The 22,849-nt window shown below is 40.2% G+C and overlaps 1 protein-coding gene across 1 annotated transcript in view; it reads left to right on the top strand.

Annotated features, from left to right (window-relative positions):
• The window catches only part of clasp1a (cytoplasmic linker associated protein 1a), a 179,052-nt gene that overhangs the window by 118,535 nt on the left and 37,668 nt on the right, over positions 1-22,849 (top strand). Inside the window, exons 27-34 of the mRNA XM_078403342.1 lie at positions 441-685; positions 3,756-3,819; positions 4,516-4,518; positions 5,681-5,844; positions 12,444-12,522; positions 13,376-13,519; positions 19,856-19,999; positions 20,795-20,901. Coding sequence (XP_078259468.1) covers positions 441-685; positions 3,756-3,819; positions 4,516-4,518; positions 5,681-5,844; positions 12,444-12,522; positions 13,376-13,519; positions 19,856-19,999; positions 20,795-20,901 — 950 coding nt within the window. The remainder of the gene's footprint in view (positions 1-440; positions 686-3,755; positions 3,820-4,515; positions 4,519-5,680; positions 5,845-12,443; positions 12,523-13,375; positions 13,520-19,855; positions 20,000-20,794; positions 20,902-22,849) is intronic.

Raw genomic sequence — 22,849 nt, 5'->3', positions numbered from 1 at the left:
TATTTCCATCTGCATTAGAATATATTTTGTTGAAGCAATGACTTTAACCACCACCCCCTCCCCCCCTTAAGTAAATGACCTGAAAAAAGATCTTTATTCCCTTTCACACAATCTTCATTTATTTCCTTCATGATAAATAACCAAGTTTAAAATCAAAGCAAAAGTTTAGCTGCAAATTGGTGGACTGGTATTTACATAATGTCATTGCACAAGAGAAGTTTGATTGGGAAGATGTTAGTCAGGTGAAAATTCTGTCACATGTTGGATGTTGTCATTGGCAGGTTAGAATAATCCTAATAAAACAACTAACTTGAACCATTTGTACAAAGTTTTGCTGAGCTTGGTCTATATTTAACAAGTTAAATGGAAAGATAAGCAACATGTGCAATGGGTATAATTCTGGTGTATGAAATTAAAACAGGCTTTCTTTTCATGTTTAGAAAAAACCTGTCAGGAGGCGATACGAGCCATATGGTATATACTCTGATGATGATGCCAACAGCGATGCTTCTAGTGCTTGTTCAGAACGATCTTATGGCTCCAGAAATGGAGGTATTCCACACTACTTGCGTCAAACAGAAGATGTGGCCGAGGTCTTGAATCACTGTGCCAGCTCAAATTGGTCTGAAAGGAAAGAAGGACTTGTAGGCCTTCAAAATCTATTAAAAAGCCAGAGAACCTTAAGGTAAGACTGCAAAATTGCAGGATCTTTTTAGGAGGTTGCCAAATTCTATTAAATTGTGATTTATGTTTGTAATAAGTTGACACTTCATGAAAAAGTCGGAAATAGTGAATACATGCAGTAATATTGATATATATTTAGATTTTCAAATTGACAATATTATTAATGTTAACCAATTTAAAATGGATTCAAGGTAGACACAAAATGCAGGATTAACTCAGCGGGTCAGGCAGCATCTCGGGAGAAGGAATGGGTGATGTTTCGGGTCGAGACCCTTCTTCAGACTGGTGGGGGGGCGGGACACAGATAGAATGTAATAGGAGACAGGAAGACTAGTGGGAGAACTGGGGAGGGGATGGAGAGAGAGGGAAAGCAGGGACTATCTAAAGTTAGAGAGGTCAATGTGTAAACTATCCAAGCGAAATATGAGGTGCTGTTCCTCCAATTTGCGCTGGACCTCACTCTGACAATGGAGGAGGCCCAGGGCAGAAAGGTCAGATTGGGAATGGGAATGGGAGGGGAGTTGAAGTGCTGAGCCACTGGGAAATCAAGTAGGTTAAGACGGACTGAGCGGAGGTGTTCAGCGAAACGATCGCCGAGCCTGCGCTTGGTCTCGCCGATGTCGAGAAGTTGACACCTGGAACAGCGGATACGGTAGATGAGGTTGGAGGAGGTGCAGGTGAACCTCTGCCTCACCTGGAAAGACTGTTTGGGTCCTTGGATGGAGTCGAGGGGGTAGGTAAAGGGGCAGGTGTTGCATCTCCTGCGGTTGCAGGAGAAAGTACCTGGGAAGGGGGTGGTTTGGGTGGGAAGGGACGAGTTGACCAGGGAGTTTGGGAGGGAATGGTCTCTGCGAAAAGCAGAAAGGGGTGGAGATAGGAAGATGTGGCCAGTACTGGGATCCCGTTGGAGGTGGCGAAAATGTTGGAGGATTATATGTTGTATGCGACAGTTGATGGGGTGGAAGGTGAGGACAAGGGGGGCTCTGTCCTTGTTACTAATGGGGGGGGGGGGGGGAAGAAAGACCGGAGCTGCGGGATATCGAGGAGACCCAAGTGAGAGCCTCATCTATAATGGAAGAGGGGAACCCCCGTTTCCGAAAGAATGAGGAAATCTCCAATGCCCTGGTATGGAACACCTCATCCTGGGCGCAGATCCGGCGTAGACAGGGGAATTGGGAGTACGGGGTAGAGTCTTTCCAGGAAACAGGATGGGAAGAAGTGTAGTCAAGATAGCTATGGGAGTCAGTAGGTTTGTAGTAGATGTTGGACAATAGTCTGTTTCCTGTGATGGAGACGGTGAAATTAGGAACGGTAGGGAGATGTTGGAGATGATCCAAGTGAATTTGAGAGCAGGTTAGAAATTAGTGATGAAGTTGATGAAGTCAGTGAGTTCTGCATGGGTGCAGGAGGTAGCACCAAGCAGTCGTTAATGTAGCAGAGGTAGAGTTCGGGGATAGGGCCAGTGTACGCCTGGAACAGGGATTGTTTGACGTACCCTACAAATAGGCAGGCTTAGCTGGGGCCCATGCGAGTGCCCATTGCTACGCCTTGGATTTGAAGGAAGTGGGAGTAAAATAGATTAACATTATTAGAATACTGCATGTTCTGTCAAAATTCGAAGTGCTATTATTTAGATCTGTCTGGAACGGAGTTAAAACAAGACTTGCTAATGCGCATATATATCTTCAGTCAAAAACTCGAAGTAGTGGCTGAGAAATACTTCTGGGTACGGTAAATTGGTAAACTTGTGCCATTTTGGTATTGATATTGTCACATGAACCAAGATACAGTTAAAAATATAATTTGCATGCTATCTACTCAAATCATACAATGCATGAGTACAATCAAGCCATCATACAAATACAACATGTAGTGCAAGAGAAAAAAAAATCAAAGTACAGAATATGGTGCCACAACATTACAGTTACAGAGAAAGTACAGATTTTTTTAAAAAGTAAGACCTGCAATGTGGTAGGTTGGATAATTGGGACGGCACCCTAGTTTATTTGACCGTTCAGTTGTCCAATAACAGTGGGGAAGGTCTAAAGAAGGGTCTCTACCCGAAACGTCACCCAATCCTTCTCTCCAGAGATGCTGCCTGTCCCGCTGAGTTACTCCAGCGGTTTATGTCTCACAGTGGGGAAGAAGTTATTTCATGAATCTGTTGGTATGTGTTTCCAAGCTTGTCTATCTGCTGCCTGAAGGGAAAAAGGAGAAAAGGAATGGCTGGGGTAAAATAGTCCTTGATTTTGTTGTATGCTTTTTGCTTTCAGCATGAAGTGTAGAAAAATTCAATTGTTGGGGGGAAGGTGGTTAGGGGAGGCTGGTTTGTCTGATGGGCAAGGCTACGCATACTACTCTCTGCATTTTCTTGCGGTCTTGGATGGAGCTATTGTCAAACCAAGCTGTGATGCATCCCAATAGTATCCTTTGTATGATGCATCTGACAAAGTTGGTTCGAGTCATGGAGACATGTTGAATTTTGTTAATCTTCTGAGGAAGGAGAGATGTTGATGTGCTTTCCTGGCCATGACGTCAATGTGGTTGATCCAGGATACATTGAAGCTCTCTACCATCTCCACTTCAACCCATTGATGCTGACAGGGTCGTTTACACCACTTCGTTGCCTGAAGTTGATAATTAGCTTGTTCGACTTGCTGCATTGGGGGAGATGTGGTTGTCATGACACCATGCAATCTTGTAAATGGTGAATTTGATCGCACATTTGGAAGAGTATAGTTAGCCTGAGAATGTGTTGAGAATTATCATGAAGGATATTTAGTCAGCTATTGCTGCTGATTGTGATCTGTGGTTCAGAAAGTTGGAGGTCTAGTTGCAAAGTGGTATGCTGACTCCTTGATCCAGGTGTTTGTGGATGAGTTGGTGGGAATCATGGTGTTGAAGACAGAGTTGCATTCAACAAAGAGGAGTCAGATGTTGGTGTTCTTGCTATCTAAGGTGATTAGGAATATACTTTTCAAACTGTTCATTAAGGTCATTTATTTTAAAACAATATTAAAAAAATAACATTGTCAGAAATACTGAACTACTTGTATTCATTTACTTTACAGCCGTGTTGAATTGAAGCGTTTGTGTGAAATCTTCACTCGTATGTTTGCAGATCCTCATAGCAAGGTAACCTATTAAAAAACAGCACTTGCGAGCCACCTCTTGCATGTATATGTAAACAGCTTTGTGCTTTGTGTGAATGCATGTCACTTTTAAAGCTATTTGTTTTCATGGTTCACGTCACAGATTTAAAAGTGGAAGATTGTTTTCAGAATGTTTTTGTCTCTTAAGCAATGAGCTTTCATAAATGTAGCTGCATTAAATTTGTCATTGGATGAGTTTTTTTTAAAGAATCAGTTTGAATATTTCCAGACCATTAACGTTGAAAATGTTCATGCAATAAAAAATAATTTGCAACAACAGATTTTTAAAAAGCAGATTGTCCAAAACCTGGTAAATATTTAATTTAAATCCAAGTCCAAAATTGTGACACTTTTCACATAGTATTTATTGCACATTAGTGCAGGTTATGTAAATGTCAGGAAAAATCCAAATGCAATTTTTTGTGTATATTTTGGAAAATTAATCTGCAATAAATAAAACCCAGATTTTAATGTGCTGTATTTTGGCCAGGAGTATGTGTTGAATGTAAGAAGTCATTTTCTATTTGTCCAACCCTACCTAAAAAAAAAAACATTTTTTAGATTATGAAGTGATTGATGTATGTCAGTAACCTTTGCAGAGCACTGTGACTTTGAAATCTACTCCATTAATCAATGGTTTGTTTTCTTGCATGTCCTGTCCTTTGTTGGAACTCAACAGAGAGTAAGTGTTGTTTTTACTGTTCACTACAGCTAACAAATATAACAAAGTCTTTGAAAGTAAGCTCTGAGTTTCAGTATTATTTTTTAATTCAGTTTTTTTTAAATGGGCAATTTCAGGAAGGCTATCTATCTTTAAATGTTTGTTCACTGAAAATCTGGTAATTTTAGGCAGTTTGGTGTAAGCAGTTCTTTTAAGTTTAATTATAGAGTTGACGTGTGGGTCTTGTGAACCCTGATTTAGCAGTTTTAGAACTTTTACTTCTATAAAGGAGTAAGGTAAATTTCACCAAGATGCGTCAGATTAATATATATTCTTGTTATGTGTTTGGTAAAACAAAGACTAATATGTAAAAATATTTAAAACCATGCACAATTAAATCATGATTTAAAATGGGAATATATATATCTAAAGTATAATCTATGGTTATGAACTGCAGCCATGAGCTTCCTCATCTCCTTAGCCAATTACTTTTTGCTGCATTCAAGAACAGAAATGAAAAGGACAATACGATAAGCAAAGACAGAATAAATTAATAGAGTGGAGTTTATATAGAAATTGGGGATGAGACTAATTATATGCCAAGAAGGCGATCCCTATATTAAGGCAGAGGGCATTGCATGAGTATATAATGCACATTTTGGGTTGGACCTTGAGGAAAAGTACAATCCCCAAATCTAAGCATTAGAGATAATAAATGGGGTGAAAATCAGTCAGGAGAAGATTCCAGGAAGGCATGAAGGAAGATCAGTACATGAAGGAAGATCAGTACATAGAACCATGTTGTTATGACTATCACTGAGACTTGGTTGTGGGAGAGACAGGACTGGCAGCTCACTGTATGATGTTTCAGACATGATAGTTTTGTTTATTGTTTAGATTAGTTTGATTTAGTTTATCTAGGATTAAATAAGAGGGAGGTAAAAAGATGGAGGAGTTGCATTTCTAATCAGGGAGAATGCCATTGCTGCACTCTGAGAGGACACACTTTTGATTTCTATTAAGGTAACTCCTCCTCAGTTTCAATTCTTAATTATCTAAAAAATGGAAGGAAACTTGCCCTGCTTCTGCACACATTTTCCTTGTGGCATCAGACTGTTTCTTGATTCTACACTGTTCTATTCCTCTCGTGCTCCAGCAATGAACATAATCTATTTAATTCTAGGTATTCAGCATGTTTTTGGAGACTCTGGTAGATTTCATCATAATCCATAAAGAAGATCTACAGGACTGGCTGTTTGTGCTCCTGACTCAGCTTTTAAAGAAAATGGGGGCTGATTTGCTAGGTTCTGTGCAGGCAAAGGTTCAGAAGGCACTAGATGTCACAAGGTAAGAGCAGGCAATCTTTAGCAGTTTCTCTTTTTTTTTACTATAATAGATTGAAAATGTACCTTATTAACATGCTTATTAACCTTTTTTTTAAAGGATCTAATTTGATAGCTGACTAAGTTATTTTATACTTTTTGACTGGAGTCTTTTTCTTGAGGTCGAAAATATTGGTGCTTTGAGGTGTGGTATGGCCACATTTGCAGTATTATGTGCAGTTCTGGTCACCTAGGTATAGGAAGGATGTCATTAAGTTGGAAAGGGTGCAGAAAAAAATCACAAGGATGTTATGGGACTGATGGACTTAATGGGCTGGGACTTTTTTCTCTGGAGACTGGTTAGACCATGCCTTTTCCCCCCGTAGTGTTGAGAGGCTGTAGAGTTGTATAGAATCATGAAGACATAGATAAGTTGAATAGTCTGTCTTTTTTCCATGGTAGGTGAGTCTGTATCTAGGGTGCATAGGTTTAAGGTGAGAGGGGAAAGATTTAAAGGAACCCGGTGGGGCAACTTTTTCATACTGAGTTTGGTGGGTATGTCGAGCGAGATGGCAGAAGGAGAGATATAGTTGGGTACAGTTAGCGTGTTTGAAAGACATTTGGATTTGCATTTGAATATGAAAGGTTTAGTGGGATATGGGCTAAATGCATGCAAATAGGACTAGCTCAGCTGGCAACATGTTCGCCGTGGACAACCTTTAAACTAAATAGTGGGGGGGATGGGGACGACAAACTAAGTATAAGGGTGGAGTTAAGGGGAAAGAGTGCAGGAAAAGTTACAGAAATCTCCAGAAGTAATGGGACGGAAAGTTTAAGAAGGGATACGAGAGTAAGGTCGGGTAAAATCGGAACCGGTGTGAGTGGATAGGAGGTGAATACCGAATTAAAACTGTTGTGTTTAAATGCACGTATTATAAGAAACAAAGTGGACGAGCTTGTAGCACAATTAGAAATTGGTAAGTATGATGTTGGAATTACAGAGACGTGGCTGCAAGAGGATCGGAGCTGGGGACTGAATATTCAAGGTTATACGTCCTATTGGAACAGACAAACAGATGGGCAGAGGGGGTGGGGTAGCTCTGTTGGTAAGAAATGAAATTCTGTCCTCAGCGAGGGGTGACATAAGATTAGAGGATGTAGAGTCATTGCGGGTAGAGCTGAGAAATTGTAAGGCCCTAAAGACCCTAATGGGAGTTATTTACAGGCACCCAAACAGTAGCCAGGATATAGAGTCATAGAGTCCTACAGCACAGAAAGAGGCCCTTCGGCCCATCGTGTCCGCGCCGCCCGATACCAAACACAGTCTAATTTTAATTCCATTTTCCCGCATTTGGACCGTAGCCCTGGATGTTGTAGCATTTCAAGTGCCCATCCAAATGCCTCTTAAACGTTGTGAGTGTTCCCGCCTCCACCACCACCCCAGGCAGTGAGTTCCAGACTCCAACCACCCTCTGGGTGAAAAAGTTATTTCTCACATCCCCCCGAAACCTCCCTCCCCTTACCCTGTATCTATGTCCCCTCGTTGTTGAACCTTCCACCAGTGGAAGAAGTTCCCCGCCATCTACCTTATCTATGCCCCTCATGATCTTGTACACCTCGATCATGTCCCCTTGAATGACTCCCACTGTTCTGATGCGGTCCTCCCCACGAGAAGCTGATCCCAGTCCACCAGGGCCAACTTCTGCCTTATCAGATTAAAATCGGCCTTGCCCCAATTTAGAAATTTTCCTCTTTCCTCTGGTCCCTCTTTATCCTTTTCCATGACCACCTTAAATATCACTGAATTGTGATCACTGTCACCAAAATGCTCTGCCACTGACACTTCAGCCACCTGTCCGGCCTCATTTCCCAAGATTAAGTCCAATACCGCCCCCTCCCTTGTTGGACTTTCAACATATTGGCTCAAAAAGCCCTCCTGGATGACCCTTAGGAACTCTGCACCCTCAGGGCCCTTGAGACTTTGGCTATCCCAATCAATATTCGGGAAGTTGAAATCCCCTACTATTACTACCCTGTTGTTTTCACACCCCCCCGAGATTTGCCTACAAATATTCTATTTCCCTCTGACTGTTTGGGGGTCTGTAGTATACACCCAGTAAGGTGCATGCCCCTTTTCTATTTCTCAATTCCACCCAAATAGCCTCATTTGAGGAACCCGCTAATATGTCATCCCTTCTTACAGCAGAAATAGATTCTTTGATTAATACTGCAACACCCCCTCCCCTTTTTCCCTGCTCTCTGTCTCTCCTGAAGATTCTATATCCTGGAATATTGAGCTGCCAGTCCTGCCCTTCCTTCAACCATGTTTCCGTAATGGCAACAATGTCGTACTCCCATGTGTTCAGTAACACCTTCAATTCATCCCCCTTGCTTCCAATACTCCTTGCATTAAAATAAATGCCGTTCAGACTTGCCCTACCCCATTGTGCTGGGGCATTCTTGTTCTGCCTCCCAATCTGACCAGTTTTTTCCTCTATATTTTCCTTCTCCTCACCCCCTATACTAGCTCCATGCTGTATCCCAACCCCCTGCCAAATTAGTTTAAACCCTCCCCAACAGTGCTAGCAAACCTCCCCGCCAGGATATTGGTCCCCCTCTGGTTAAGGTGGAGACCGTCCGGCCTATACAGTTCCCACCTTTCCCAGAAACAGGCCCAATTATCCAGAAAAACGAATCCCTCCCCCCTGCTCCAACTCCTGAGCCACACATTAAACTGCTCTATCCTCCTATTTCTATACTCACTAGCTCGTGGCACAGGGAGTAATCCAGAGATTACAACCTTAGAGGTCCTGCACTTCAATCCTCTACCTAGTCCTTTTTTTAACTCTCTTCCTAGCCCCCTAAATTCTCCTTTCAGGACCTCTTCCCTTATCCTACCTATATTGTTGGTACCTATATCTACCACGACCTCTGGCTCCTCTCCCTCCCCTTTCAGGATATCCTGGACCAAACCACCATCCGGGTCTCCCGACTGCGTCCACAGAATCGCCAACTGACCCCCTCACTATAGAGTCCCCTATCACTATCGCTCTCTTCTTCCATTCCCTACCCTTCTGAGTAACAGGGCCGGGCGCCGTCGCTGCCCCCAGGTAGGCTGTACTCCCCAACAACACCTAAACAGGAGTATTTATTGTCAAGGGGTACATCCACTGGGGTACTCTCTAGTCCCTGCCTCTGCTCCTTGCCCCCCCTAACCGTGACCCACTTGTCTACCTCCCGTGGTCTTGGAGTGACCACCTCTCTATAACTCCTCTCTATAACCTCCTCACTCTCCCTGACCAGACGGAGGTCATCAATCTGCCGCTCCAGGTTCCTAATACGGTCCCTTAGGAGCCCCATCTCATCGCACCTGGCGCAGATGTGGATGTCTGGAAGACTATCAGACTCCCAGATTCCCCACATCCGACACCCAGAACAATAAACTGCCCTAGCACTCATACTCTCCAAACAAAGCCCCGTGCTCGGTTACTAAACCTACCGCCCGGCCGCTGCTCCACCCGCTCCAACCGCCCACCCAAAAGAACTGAGTGATCTCCTGGGAGAGGCGAAAAACCGGATTCAAAACCCAGGCCAATTTGGGGAAAAAAATCCGAGAAATTCCTCTCCGACCCCAAGCTAGGCGATCGAAACTTGTCCGGGAGATCACACAGGTCTTACTCCTTACTATCTCCACACAATACTTCCCAAGCTGCTGCTGCTGCTGCTGATGGCTGCTGCTGCTGCTGATGGCTGCTGCTGCTGCTGATGGCTGCTGCTGCTGCTGATGGTATTTTGGTAATAGGACTAAAGGAGTGGATTATTTTCTAAATGGAGAGAGAATCCAGAAATTGGAGGTGCAAAGGGACTTGGGAGTGCTGGTACATGACTCCCAAAAAGTTAATTTGCTATTCGAATCCATAGTAAAGAAGGCAAATTTAATGCTAGCATTTATATCAAAAGGACTGGATTACGAAAACAGAGATGTAATGCTGAGGCTCGATAAGGCAAAGGTCAGGCTGCATTTGGAGTACTGTGAGCAAATTATGGCCCCATATCTGAGGAAGGATGTGCTGACTCTGGAGAGGGTCCTGAGGAGGTTTACAAGAATGATTCCAGGAATGAGTGGGTTAGCATATGATGAATGTTTGACAGCACTGGACCACTAGTCGCTGGAGTTTAGAAAGTTGAGGGGGGACCTCATTGAAACTTACAGAATAATGAAAGGCACAGATAGAGTGGATGTGTAAAGGATGTTTCCACTGGTGGGAGAATCTAGGACCAGAGGTCAAAGCCTCAGAATTAAAGGGCGCTCTCGTAGAAAGGAGGTGAGGAGGAACTTCTTTACCACTGAGGGCTGTGGAGGCCAAGTCAGTGGATATTTTTAAGACAGAGATAGACAAATTCTTGATTAGAATGGCTGAAAAGGGTTACGGGGAGAAGGCAGAGATCAGCCATGATTGAATGGCGGAGTAGACTTGATGGGCCTAATTCTATTCCTATAACGTGAACTTGTACAGCTGAGCAAAAAGGACTACAGGGGAATGAGGATGGAGCTGGCCATCGTTGAACGGAAAGGACCCTAGCAGGAATGACGGTGGAACAGCAATGGCAAGAATTTCTGGGAATAATTCGGAAGATGCAGGATCTTTTCATTCCAAAGACAAAAGAAGGATTCTAGGGGGAGAATGAGGTGACCGTGGCTGACAAGGGAAGTCAAGGACATTATAAAACTAAAACAGAAGGTGTATAACATTGTAAAGATTAGTGGGAAGCCAGAGGATTGGGAAAGAACAATAGAAGGTAATTAAAAAGGCAATACGGGGAGAAAGATGAGTCACTCCCTGACTCTCCTGAAAAAGTTAATCTGCAAGTCGAATCGTTAGACATAGACATAGACATAGACATTGAAAATGGGTGCAGGAGGAGGCCATTCAGCCCTTCGAGCCAGCACCGCCATTCATTGTGATCATGGCTGATTGTCCCCAATCAATAACCCGTGCCTGCCTTCTCCCTATATCCCTTGATTCCACTAGCCCCCTAGAGCTCTATCTAACTCTCTTAAATCCATCCAGTGATTTGGCTTCCACTGCCCTCTGTGGCAGAGAATTCCACACATTCACAACTCTCTGGGTGAAAAAGTTTTTTCTCACCTCAGTTTTAAATGGCCCCCCCTTTATTCTAAGACTGTGCCCCCTGGTTCTGGACTCCCCCAACATTGGGAACATTTTTCCTGCATCTAGCTTGTCCAGTCCTATTATAATTTTATGTTTCTATAAGATCCCCTCTCAGCCTTCTAAACTCCAGTGAATACAAGCCCAGTCTTTTCAATCTCTCCTCATATGACAGTCCTGCCATCCCAGGGATCAATCAGTTGTAAAGAAGGCAAATGCATTTATTTCAAGAAGGCTAGAATACAAAAACAGGGATGTAATGCTGAGGTTGAAGAAGGTGTTGGTCAGGCCACGTTTGGAGTATTGTGAGCAATTTTGGGCACCATATCTGAGGAAGGATGTGCTGTCCCTGGAGAGGGTCCAGAGGAGGTTTACAAGAATGACCCCAGGAATGAGTGAGTTGACATGTTGAGCGTTTGATGGCACTGGGCCTCTACTCGCTGGCTTTTAGAAGAATGAGGTGGGACCTCATTGAAACGTACAGAATAGTAAAAGGCTTGGATAGAGTGGATGTGGAGAGGATGTTTCCACTAGTGGGAGAGTCTAGGACTAGAGGTCATAGCCTCAGAATTAAAGGACGTTCCTTTAGGAAGAAGATGGGGAGGAATTTGTTTAGTCAGAGGGTGGTGAATCTGTGGAATTCTTTGTCACAGAAGGCTGTGGAGGCCAAGTCAATGTTTTTAAATATGTCAAATATTTTTAAGGCAGAGATAGATTCTTGATTAGTACGTGTGTCAGGGGTTATGGGAAGGCAGGAAAATAGGGTTGCGGGGGAGAGATAGATCAGCCATGATTGAATGATGGAGTAGACGTGATGCGCCGAATGGCCTAATTCTGCTCCTATCACATAACCATATGACAAATTGGGTCAATTTCCATGCTGTATAATCCTGACTCCATCTCTTTCCTAGGTTTATCCTGTATTCACCTAGTAGTATTTTGTAGAACTTGCAAAAGGAACAAATCATGCATAAATAATAGTCACTGCACTTCGGAAATTTAGTTTCAAAGTACATTAGGAATGTTCATTTGTTTGAATCAGATTGACTATATCCATACTGATTAATTATAGGAAAATACTATGGTTGTAACAAATCTTAAATCGAAATAGGAAATGGTGTGAAACATCCAACTGGCCAACATATGGAGAAAGAGAGAGTATACCCATTCCAAGTAATAATCTTGTGTCGTATCTGGAAAATGTAAAGAATTAGCTGATTGTACAGTAAAAGAAAGGACAAGATGTGAGGGTTGATGTGAGAGGAAAGAACAAAGGTGAAGACATTCTGCAATGGATTGTAATAGTTTGAAGGACAAAGTCTGATAATGCAAGTCAAAAAAATGCATGTTCATTTTGTTTTAAAACATAATCATTAACTAATGGCAAAGACAAGAACAATCATCACAATCCATTTGGAAAAATACACTAACACCTTTTTTATTTAATTCATAGAGAGTCGTTCCCATTTGATCAACAATTCAATATTCTAATGCGCTTTATCGTGGATCAAACACAAACGCCTAACCTTAAGGTTGGTTTACAAATGACAATTTAAAATATCTAGTTGGAATTCCATGCTAGATTTTGGGAATATGTATAAATTAATGTTTTTAAGCTTTTAATTATATTAATCCTTTCTTGAATTTTAACCTGACATCCCAATACATGTTGCATGTATCAGCAAGTAATTGATGCCTTAGCTCTTGGGGAAAATGTAATGTTTTTTTTCTTAGTTTCTGCTGATTTTATATGAGAGTTGGTGATTGGCAGTTAGTAGAAGGGATAAGTAGATTTTAATGACTGAGCTTTCAATGAAAAGCAAAAATATCTGAATTAGCCTTTCTCTCTTGATGTAATAGGGATAGTTTTTCTTTTTGCTTAGATTCTTCTATTTGCCTTCCTTTCACAGTCTTAGTGGAAATGGTCACTGAAATAATTTGGTTGGTGTACCCTATCAGATTGATCATTCCCTCATGTCCAACGCTACTTCTACATAAATATCTGTGAGAATTTGGACAAGTCGCTGAAGTACTTCAAAGATGTTAAGATTATATTTATATTAACATAACATGAGAAAATTGGAACAGGAATTGGCCTCTTGTTCTTCAAGCCGATCCCACATTTCAATATGATTATGGTTGATCTCTGTTGGCCTCAAATATCCTGGCCACAAACACCCTTGGGGGCAGAGACTGCCAGAGATTCACTTCCCTCTGAGAGAAGAATGTATAAGAAGAAAAGTAAAATAAGTTTATTCTCTTTCATTGTTAAGGGATTGTTTTAAAAACCTCGATTTCTTGAAAATAATTATTTGGTTTCAGTTATTCATGCAATCAATATGGCATTGTTTTTTCTTCAATCCACTCAAGTATGTTTATTTGTAGGTTAAAGTTGCTATCTTGAAGTACATTGAGAGGCTGGCGAGACAGATGGACCCAGCAGATTTTGTAAATTCCAGTGAGACCCGCCTTGCTGTATCCCGAATCATAACCTGGACAACTGAACCAAAGAGCTCTGATGTGAGAAAGGTAGGAATTTATTCTCAGTTTAGAATCTCTTTGCTAGCTGTGGTCGAATCTGATCCTTCTGTGCTCTTATTTGTGGAATCAAAAATGCCAGCTCATTTTCCATTCAGCTATGTTGCATCAATGCATTGGCTGTACTCCAATCTCATGACATAACATTCCCCTTTCTGCTTTGTCTCTGTTATTTATTCCTTGAGTAAACAGAAATGAAATTGGAAGACAAGTAGAAAATGATTTTTTTAATCTGCTTGGTTAGAGCATTGCTGACAAGCCCAGCAATTATTGTCCATGGCTAATTGCCCTTGAAAAGGTGGTGGCGAGTCTGTGCTTTGAACTGCATTGGTTGGTGGTATTACCATGTGCAAGGAATCAGGATGATATGTTACTTAGGGAAACTTGAAAGTTGGTTAGCTTTTCCATGCAGTTATTTTCATTCTGAGTAGACAACTTTAGACTTTGGAGATACAGCTGGGAAACAGGTCCTCCGGCCCAACGAGTCCGCGTCGACCAGTGATCACCCCGTACATTAGCACTACCCTACGCATTAGAGACGATTTACATTTTTATAGGAGTTAATTAACCTACAAACCTGCAAGTTAGCTCGATTGTAATTATGTATTGTCGTTCCGCTGACTGGTTAGCACGCAACAAAAGCTTTTCACTGTACCTCAGTACACGGGACAATAAACTAAACGTCTTTGGCGTGTGGGGGGGTGAAACCGGACAAACTCCATACAAATCCATACAGACAGCAACTGTAGTCAGGATCGAACCCGGGTCTCTGGCGCTGTAAGGCAGCAACTCTACCGCTGTGCCAGTTGTGGTTTGGGGAGGAGTACTATTGGGTTTGGGGAGGAGTGCAGTTGAATCGTGAAGTTTCTGTGGATGCTTTGTAAATGCTGTATGCTACAAAAAGGCGATGCCAGTAGATGATGTTGAGTTGCTTTGCTGTTGCTGAAGCTGAGATCAGCTGGATTAGTGCAAAGTAATCCATCAATGACCTGATGTGGCTTGTCAATGGTGAAAAGACTTGCGTGAGGCAGTAGGCAATTGCTGCTGAATACAGAATGATCTAGTGAACAGTTTTTGTATAGCTACTTCATTTAACTTGATGTACTTGACAATGATAATGACATTGAAGTGGCATCTTTTTCTCTTGGAAATTGTCCTTTTCCAGCACTTCCATTACCTTAATATTGTACAAGGCTATGATTCAGCTCTGTGATTTTAACTTCAGTCTGAATCTGAATATAGAAAACTACTGAGGCATGAGTTAACATTAAAAGAATTGAAAGAATACATTAAAAGAATTGATAGTCATCAACTGTCATTGACTAGCGTTTACAATATTGATGCATTTTTTACGCGATAGCCCTTTTGAGGCTAAGAAAACACAATAGGAAAGTTGTTATCAATAGATTAGATAATAGATTAAAGGAAAAGACATAAAACGTTTAAAAAATTAAAAAAAAGCATGAGAAATGAAAACAATTCAGAATACAGCAGATATCAATGATTTTGATTAAAATGTACAAGGCATGATTAATTTGCAGATGACACTGACGTGGTATTGTAGGCAGCAAAGACGGTTATCATAAGTAGCGGGATCTTGATCAACTTGGGCAAGTGGGTTGAGGAATGTTTAATGCAGATAAGTGTAAGGTGTTGTAGTTTGGGATGTCAAATCAGGCCATGACCTTCACAGTAAATGGCAAGACCCTAGAGAGTGTTGATGAGCAAAGGGACCTAGGAGTGCAGCTACATAGTTCCCTGAAGGTGGTATCACAGGATGGTCAGGAAGGTTTTCGGTACATTGGCTTTCATCAGTCAGGATATTGAGTATAGAAGCTGGGATGTTATGTTACAGTTGCACAAGATGTTGGTAGACTTGGTGCATTTGGAATATTGTATTAAGTGTTGGTCATCCTGCTTGGTCACCCTGCTACAGGAAGGATGTTGTTAAGGTGGAAAGAGTGCATTGAAGATTTATGTGGATGATGACTTGAGGGTCTGAGGTGTAGGGAGGGGTTGGGCGACTAGGACTTTTTTGTAGAATGCAGGTGGCTGAGGGGTGATCTTATAGAGGTATATAAAATCATGAGGTGAATGGATAGGATAAATGCAGTTTTTTACATGGAGTGGGGGAATCGAGAACCATGAGACATAAGTTTATGGTGAGTGTAAGAAATTTACTGCAGATGCTGGTACAAATCGAAGGTATTTATTCACAAAATGCTGGAGTAACTCAGCAGGTCAGGCAGCATCTCAGGAGAGAAGGAATGGGCGACGTTTCGGGTCGAGACCCTTCTTCAGCATTTTGTGAATAAGTTTATGGTGAGATGGGAAAGATTTTGTAGGAGCCTGAGGGGCAAATTTTTTACACGGTGGTGGGTATATGGAACAAGCTGCTAGTTGGGGCAAGTGCTATAGCAGCATTTATAATAGATTTGGACCGGTACATGGAAAGATATTTAAGTTATTGTAATCGTGAATGTACTACGTTGTTGCGTAAACCCATCAGGTTTGATAGTATCCTTCAGTTTAGGAAACCTTTATCTGATCAAGTCTACAAATAACTTGATATCCACTCTCAAATTTATTGTTCATTCACAGGCAACTAGGGATGGGCAATCAATGCTGGCTTTGCTTTTATTATCCACATTTTGTGCACAAATATTTAAAAAATGACCATGCAGTATTTTCAGATCCAGCCAGTGTTGCAACAGAGAGCTGTAAAAAAATGTTTAAATTAATTGTTTCTAATCTCATTAGATTATTTCACACTGGCTAATGTGAAAATGGATTATTTCATGATGTTTAATATGATTTTGGCATTTTTTAAAGTTTTGCTAACTGCTGCAAATGCTTTGCTTTACAAATTGATAAATATTGATTAAAATGTATGCATGAGGGGAAAGCCAATGATATTCAAATAGCAGCAATCCACAGTTTAAGTAAAGGGATAACCTGCATCTATCTGTTGCAAACGCAATTGGTGAACTTGATCTCTTTCTGTCATGGGTCTTCAGCTTTATATAAGTTTTTTAATCATGCAACTGCTGTTTATTGTATTCTAAAGTTTTTCTAATACCCTTCCCACCTGTCAAACCCAGACTGTGCATAGTTGGTTGAGTGATGAGGGGTTGGCCAGGTCCTGTTCGAGCACCTCTGGGCCTGGTGAAATTGGCCTAGAAGAAAAGTGTAAACAGGTAGAAAAACAAGTTGCACCTACTAATTTCAAGTTGCTTTTCCCTGTATCTTCTGGCTTTTTTTTTTTTTAAATTGGCTGTACAAGGGTCTTGGCCTCACTGCCTTTTCCAACATAACAACTGTGTTTATTCTCTCTACTATATTGCCAACAACAGTTATTTTCTATAACTATACATACATAGTTGGTGTTGTTTGGGAATAAGGTTTGTCTTTTTGCAGTATTAATAAGTAACTTACTGCATTGGCCCTGACGCGAGGACTGCTGCTTACAGTGTTGGGAAGCATGCTAAAAAATGTTAACTAATGGATTTGAAATTGCATTAACAGTTATTGTGTTTATTTGAACTTGAAATATGCTCTTTGTAGTAAATGCAAATTAGATTTCTAGTGTTAAACTTTTAATTAATACATCCGAGTATGTCAAATGTTGCTTAACGTGTAAAACCTATGTACTTTATAACAATTAATATATCTGAACATTATAACAGTGCTCATCTTAGTTGAATGCGCACACTTAGATTTAATTATAATGATATTCAAAATTATGCTTTTATTCCAGTTATTTGTAATGGATGCATAGTTTATTTTTCTAATGAAACCTATCACACACATTTTGTGAATGGAATACTAATAATTGATATATTGAAAACGCATTCAGGGTTTGACAGATTTTATCTACATTCAGAATCCATAGGATTGTAGGAGTTATGATTACAAGAAATTCAGATTGATTGAAAGCAGAGGAGAATTAAGATTGTTTCTATTTTCAGACCACGTAAGATTGGAAGGATTGAGGTGCTTCTAAGGTAAGGTGTAGTACCACTTTTCTCTTTAATACATACTGGTAACCTTGTATTGGGTATAAAAAACGCAATATAAAGTTTGCAAATGATGCAAACTGCAACATTTGCAAATTTTGAAAATGTGTTTTTATGCCGAATACTAGGTTATCAGTATGTATTAAAGAGAGTAGGGGCACTACACCTTTCCTTAGAAACACCATGCACCACCCCCCCCCCCCCCCCCGCTATCTTCCATGGTCTGAAAATAAAAACAACCATAACCATCCTCTGTTTTCTGTCAATCTGAAATTCATGTTATCATTTCCACTCCCCTACTATCCTATTGTTTCTAATTTTGATAAAACTGTTGTTTCATATTTCCACGAGGGTGAAAGTAGTAAGCTTCAGGAAAGGCAAACGAGTTAAAAGAATATATACAGGTTATTAGTAGATTAAAAAATTACTGAAGCAGAAGTGTGAAGTGATTTGTTTCGATTTGAAGAAGGAAGAGAAGCAAAAGAAACTAGTACAGTCATGGAAGGAATCTAGGGAATAATTCTTCAGCTGTTTGTTCATAGATCTTTGACGTGCTGGATAATTTGAGAAAACATTAAATTAATAACAATTTTTTCTCTTTACAAATGGAGTAAGTAGGAAAGCAAGTAAGTTAAATGTTTAAAAGTTTTATTGCTCAAGTCCAAGCACTTGCAGTCAGCATGAAAAACCTCATTAAAGAAGAAGCTGAAAATATTTAAAATAAACCATGGATAAAAGCTTTCAGTTAGAAAGATGAGAGAAACTTAAGTTCTGTTTATAATAGATTTAACAGCATTTGAAATGCTGATAGATTTTGATAAAAATACGAGGAATTGTTTCCAGTAACAATGTGATCAACAATCAAAGAATGCAGAATAAAGGTGAGTATTTAAAGAACCATTGGCAAGAAAGGAATCTAGTGATTAAATTCAATTCGGAAACTACTAGGAAGGAGATGGAAGCAAATTCAATTGTAAGTTTCAAATGGAAATGGCTAAATTCTCAAAGGAAGACACAGAAGACAAAGGTTGGATATTGCTTTCAAAGATCCAGCACAGGCATAATGGGCTCATTGCTTCATGAATATTTTGTGGAATTGTTCCACATTACATCATACACCTTGCCAGGTAATACCCATGTGTCTGTTTGCACAAGTAAAAGTGCAAACTGCAGAATGATGTTTGCTGTGAAACTGCGGCTGTATGAAGATCATGTTTCACCATACATCTTTTCTTTTCTGCTGCACTGACCCATTGTTTTGGGAGTGGGAAAGTGGATTTAATGGACTTAATTCTGAGCATAAAATAGTGGATGGTGTGTTCTGTTGCCAGGATATTGACTGATCTAACCTACTTAATTGTGCTGGGATTACAATTTTTTTTAAATTACAACATCTTAGAATAATTTTGATACCAAACTTAGTGTCTGGTACTTTTCCTTCAATAGTACTGCTTGAGTTTAAGTTGTATATTGCAATCTTAAATGTCTAACTAATTGCATTTTGATACAGAACTGCTTAAGCAGAGGAATTTTTGCAGGCCATCTATACAGAATTGATATACAGATCCACCACTGATTTTTCCAGCACCTTCGGTTCCAAATCTCTTTTGGACTATCCATTTTGCCAGAGGTCATGTCCTCTGAGTGGATTAGGATAGTACTGGAACAGTCACCGTGGGGGCCGAGATACTGGCCAGAAAATCGTCCTTGGAAGACGGCTATGGGAACGGATCTACAGACTCCGGCAGATTCAGAACTCCAGAGCCCTGGCCGCAAGGGCCAAATTCGATTCGACTCGATGATCAGCTGCGGAGGTTGACTTTGGGAACAGATCTGCTGGCTACGGCCGGGGCGGAGTTGCAAAGTCCCTACCTCAGGCAAATTTGACCCCCTGATAGGTCGTGGAAGTCCCAATGAGGTCAAGATCGCCCGCCTCGCCTCACCGCCACTCTTTCGGGAGGACGCCCGGGGGTGATTCTGAGTGCTCTCATAATTTTGTTCGGATTAAAGGAGATGCTGGAGCACCAGTTGCTGGAAAATCGGTGGTGGACCTGTCTGGTGATTTCTAGTTGGTTTCAAATATTCTGAATAACAATGCTAATTTTGAAATGTTATGCTTTGATATGGTGTGCAAAATCTTGTAAGGAAAAGTCAATAACCTGCAAAAAGTGGGGTGATCCTCCTTGAGCATTCATTGTTCTCATCGGGTGACTGTACCTTCTAAAATAACTGTTTAGACATTGCATACCTGATCTTGGAACAGTGGGATTAAGTAAAGTTTTTTATCATTTTGTTTCACTATTTTATACAGGCTGCGCAGGTCGTGTTGATTTCTCTGTTTGAGCTGAACACTCCTGAGTTCACTATGTTACTTGGTGCCTTGCCAAAAACCTTCCAAGATGGTGCCACCAAGCTCCTACACAATCATTTGAAGAACTCCAGCAACACTAATGTGGTACATATGGTTCTTAACTGCTTACTTAATATTGGAAGGTTTTTTTTTAAAGTGTATATAGCAGGCCCATTTTATGAATTATTTAAAAGAACTTTATTGTGATATCTGTCTCATTAGCTCAGGTTCAGTAGGTAAGGTTAAAATTCTAAATGTTGGGGTTTGGATGACTTTGAGTTTGCAAAACTAACCCAGAATTACATTGCGGTTTAAGATTAATATTGGACATATTTATTTTGCTTTGATCTGATTACTTATAATAAATTGTATTGGTAATTTAGCGGTTTTAAATTCTGCCAGTGCTGCCTATGTTCTAGTTGCTTTAACTAGTTACTTTCTCAACATTTCAATAAAGTTAAAACGCTATTATATTCCGCTATTATATTCCTCTATTATATCCATCAAAGATGTTTCTTTGATGGATGTTTCTTTTTTTGTGTGTTTTTGGGGTTGGGTGGTTTGAGTGCCTGTTTGATGCTTTTATTGTTGGACTGTGTTTTTGGGGGTTTTGGGGTGTGTGATTTGAATGCCTATTTAATGCTTTTATTGTTGGACTGTGTTTTGGGGGGTTTTTGGGGTTGGGTAATTTTGGGTGCCTGTTTAGTGCTTTTATTGTTGGACTGTGGGTGATTGAATTAACATTTTGTTCAAGATGGCCGCGCCGTTGTGTTTGGCTGCCTGCCACTGTATGTTTCTTTTTTTTCCTGGTCAGATGTGCAGCACTTTGGTCAACGTGGGTTGTTTTTAAATGTGCTATACAAATAAATTGACTTGACTTGACTTGACTCTCTTTCATAGAGTTCACCCGGCAACACAATGGGGCGCACACCTTCACGGCACTCCAGCAGTCGAACAAGTCCTCTTACTTCTCCTACAAATTGTTCGCATGGAGGTCTTTCTCCAAGGTAATAAATTATCGAGTAAATAATCTTTTTGGTTATAAATAAAATTTCGTACAATTGAAATCCTAGTAAATTTTTGATTAGCACTTTTTTTTTTTACAATCTTCAAAATGGGCAATGAGTCATAAATATTTCATAATTTTGTTTTACAATTGTTTTTTTCCCACACTTTTATTCTGTGCCTTGTTCATTTGAGGCAATGAACTTGTGATGTTTCACAGCAAATGCTAAAACCAAAGCGGATCAAAACTTACAACAGTTAATTTTGTATATAACTTCCTCCTATTTCCTATTGCCCACGTCTGCAAAATTAGTTTAAAAAAGAGATATTTTGCAGCTGATCCTGCTGTAAACCAGGAGTGTAAAATAAAAGGAATTATTTTTAAATTTAGAATAATAAAGATTGCTTGACAAGAATGGAGTTTGGGAAAACTGATCAGTTTCAATATTTTTTGGTATATCTTGCTCTTGAATGTTTCCTATAATTCAGAATGTGAGAATGTCATAAAGCTTTCGAATGACGCAGTTCATTTATTAAGAAGAAAATGAATCTTCCAGCATTACAGTTCATTTTTTCCCCCCAACTTGGGATTCAATCACTTTTTTTCTCTTATCTCTTTAAACACATGAAACTTTTCGTTCCCACTATTGCATTCACTTAAAACAGCATTGTTATTCCTATTTTATATTTGGCATGATTTGTACTTTAAGATTGCATCTTAAATATTTAGGGAGGCGTGATCTGATGTGGTACATAGCTATGATGTTAATGCCATTAAACATTGGTATTTTTGGCTTATGTCATATTTTAAAAGCATGGTTCTTGGTTGAATTAGCATTATTAACTTGCGATCACCATATAATACTGCTAGTTTGAGGAACCTGTACATTAATAGAAACTTAACAATGTGGAACACTTCATCCTGGAAATAAGTTGTTTTTGTCAAGGTGACATTTGGAACAACAATGAAGCATGAGATGCTTGTGTCCGTAGTAGTAGACAGTATTTTCTGGCAAATTTGATGGTTTATGAGAGGTGATTGACTTTATACTTAAAAGGAGCGTGGATATTGTGAAACTCTTAGTTGCCATTTCATGCACACAAATGTGAAGCAATCCACAATTGAGCCAAAGGATGTATATGCGCTGTGATTTGTACAGATGAAAATACATCATATTTTCCTGATGTTTTGGAAACTTGTTTTAAGAAATTCTTCCTGCTGCCTCCTAACTGCAATGTTAAAATTGGTGACATTAGATGAGGCATGTAGGAACATTTGCTTGAGATTTGATGTGATCTGAGGAAATTTTAATAATATATGAAATATATTGTGAGTTTACAGCACAATATTGTAGATAAATCCTCGGGGACTGACCAAGTGCATCTTTGGATCTTGTGGGCAGTGAGGGAGGAAATTACAGCACCCCCTGAAAAGATAGTTGCACTGTCTTTGGCCACATCTAAACTTCCAGAAGACTGGAAGTTAAATAATATTGTACTGTTATTGATGAAGAGTAGCATGGACAAGCCAGAGAACTACAGGCTGTTGAACTTGACATCAATGATAGAAGTTGTTGGTGGGGTTTCTTAGGGGCAGGGTCACCAGCATTTATATATTCGTTATGGTTTTGTGCATGGAAAATCATGTCTCACAAATCTGATGGTAGCATTGATGGAGCAGGGCAGTGGATGTTGTCAATATGAACTGTAGCAAGACCTTTGACAAGGTCATGCATAGTAAACTAGTCTTCAAGATTTGATTGAATATAAGATGAGCTTGCCAAGTGGATTCAAAATTGGCTCGGAGGAAGGAGTCAAAGAGTAATTGTGGAAATCTGTGAACAGTGGAGTGCCCCAGGGGTCAGTGCTGGGTCTGCTGCTGTTTGTTATGTATATGGACGATTTGGATGACAATGTAGTTAACATTTGCAGGTGACACCAAAATTGGTG

This window comes from Rhinoraja longicauda, chromosome 8 (assembly GCF_053455715.1).
Source record: "Rhinoraja longicauda isolate Sanriku21f chromosome 8, sRhiLon1.1, whole genome shotgun sequence".
NCBI lineage: Eukaryota > Metazoa > Chordata > Chondrichthyes > Rajiformes > Arhynchobatidae > Rhinoraja > Rhinoraja longicauda.
The sequence above is the reverse complement of the archived record's forward strand: the minus strand, read 5'-3'. Positions and strand labels throughout refer to the sequence as shown.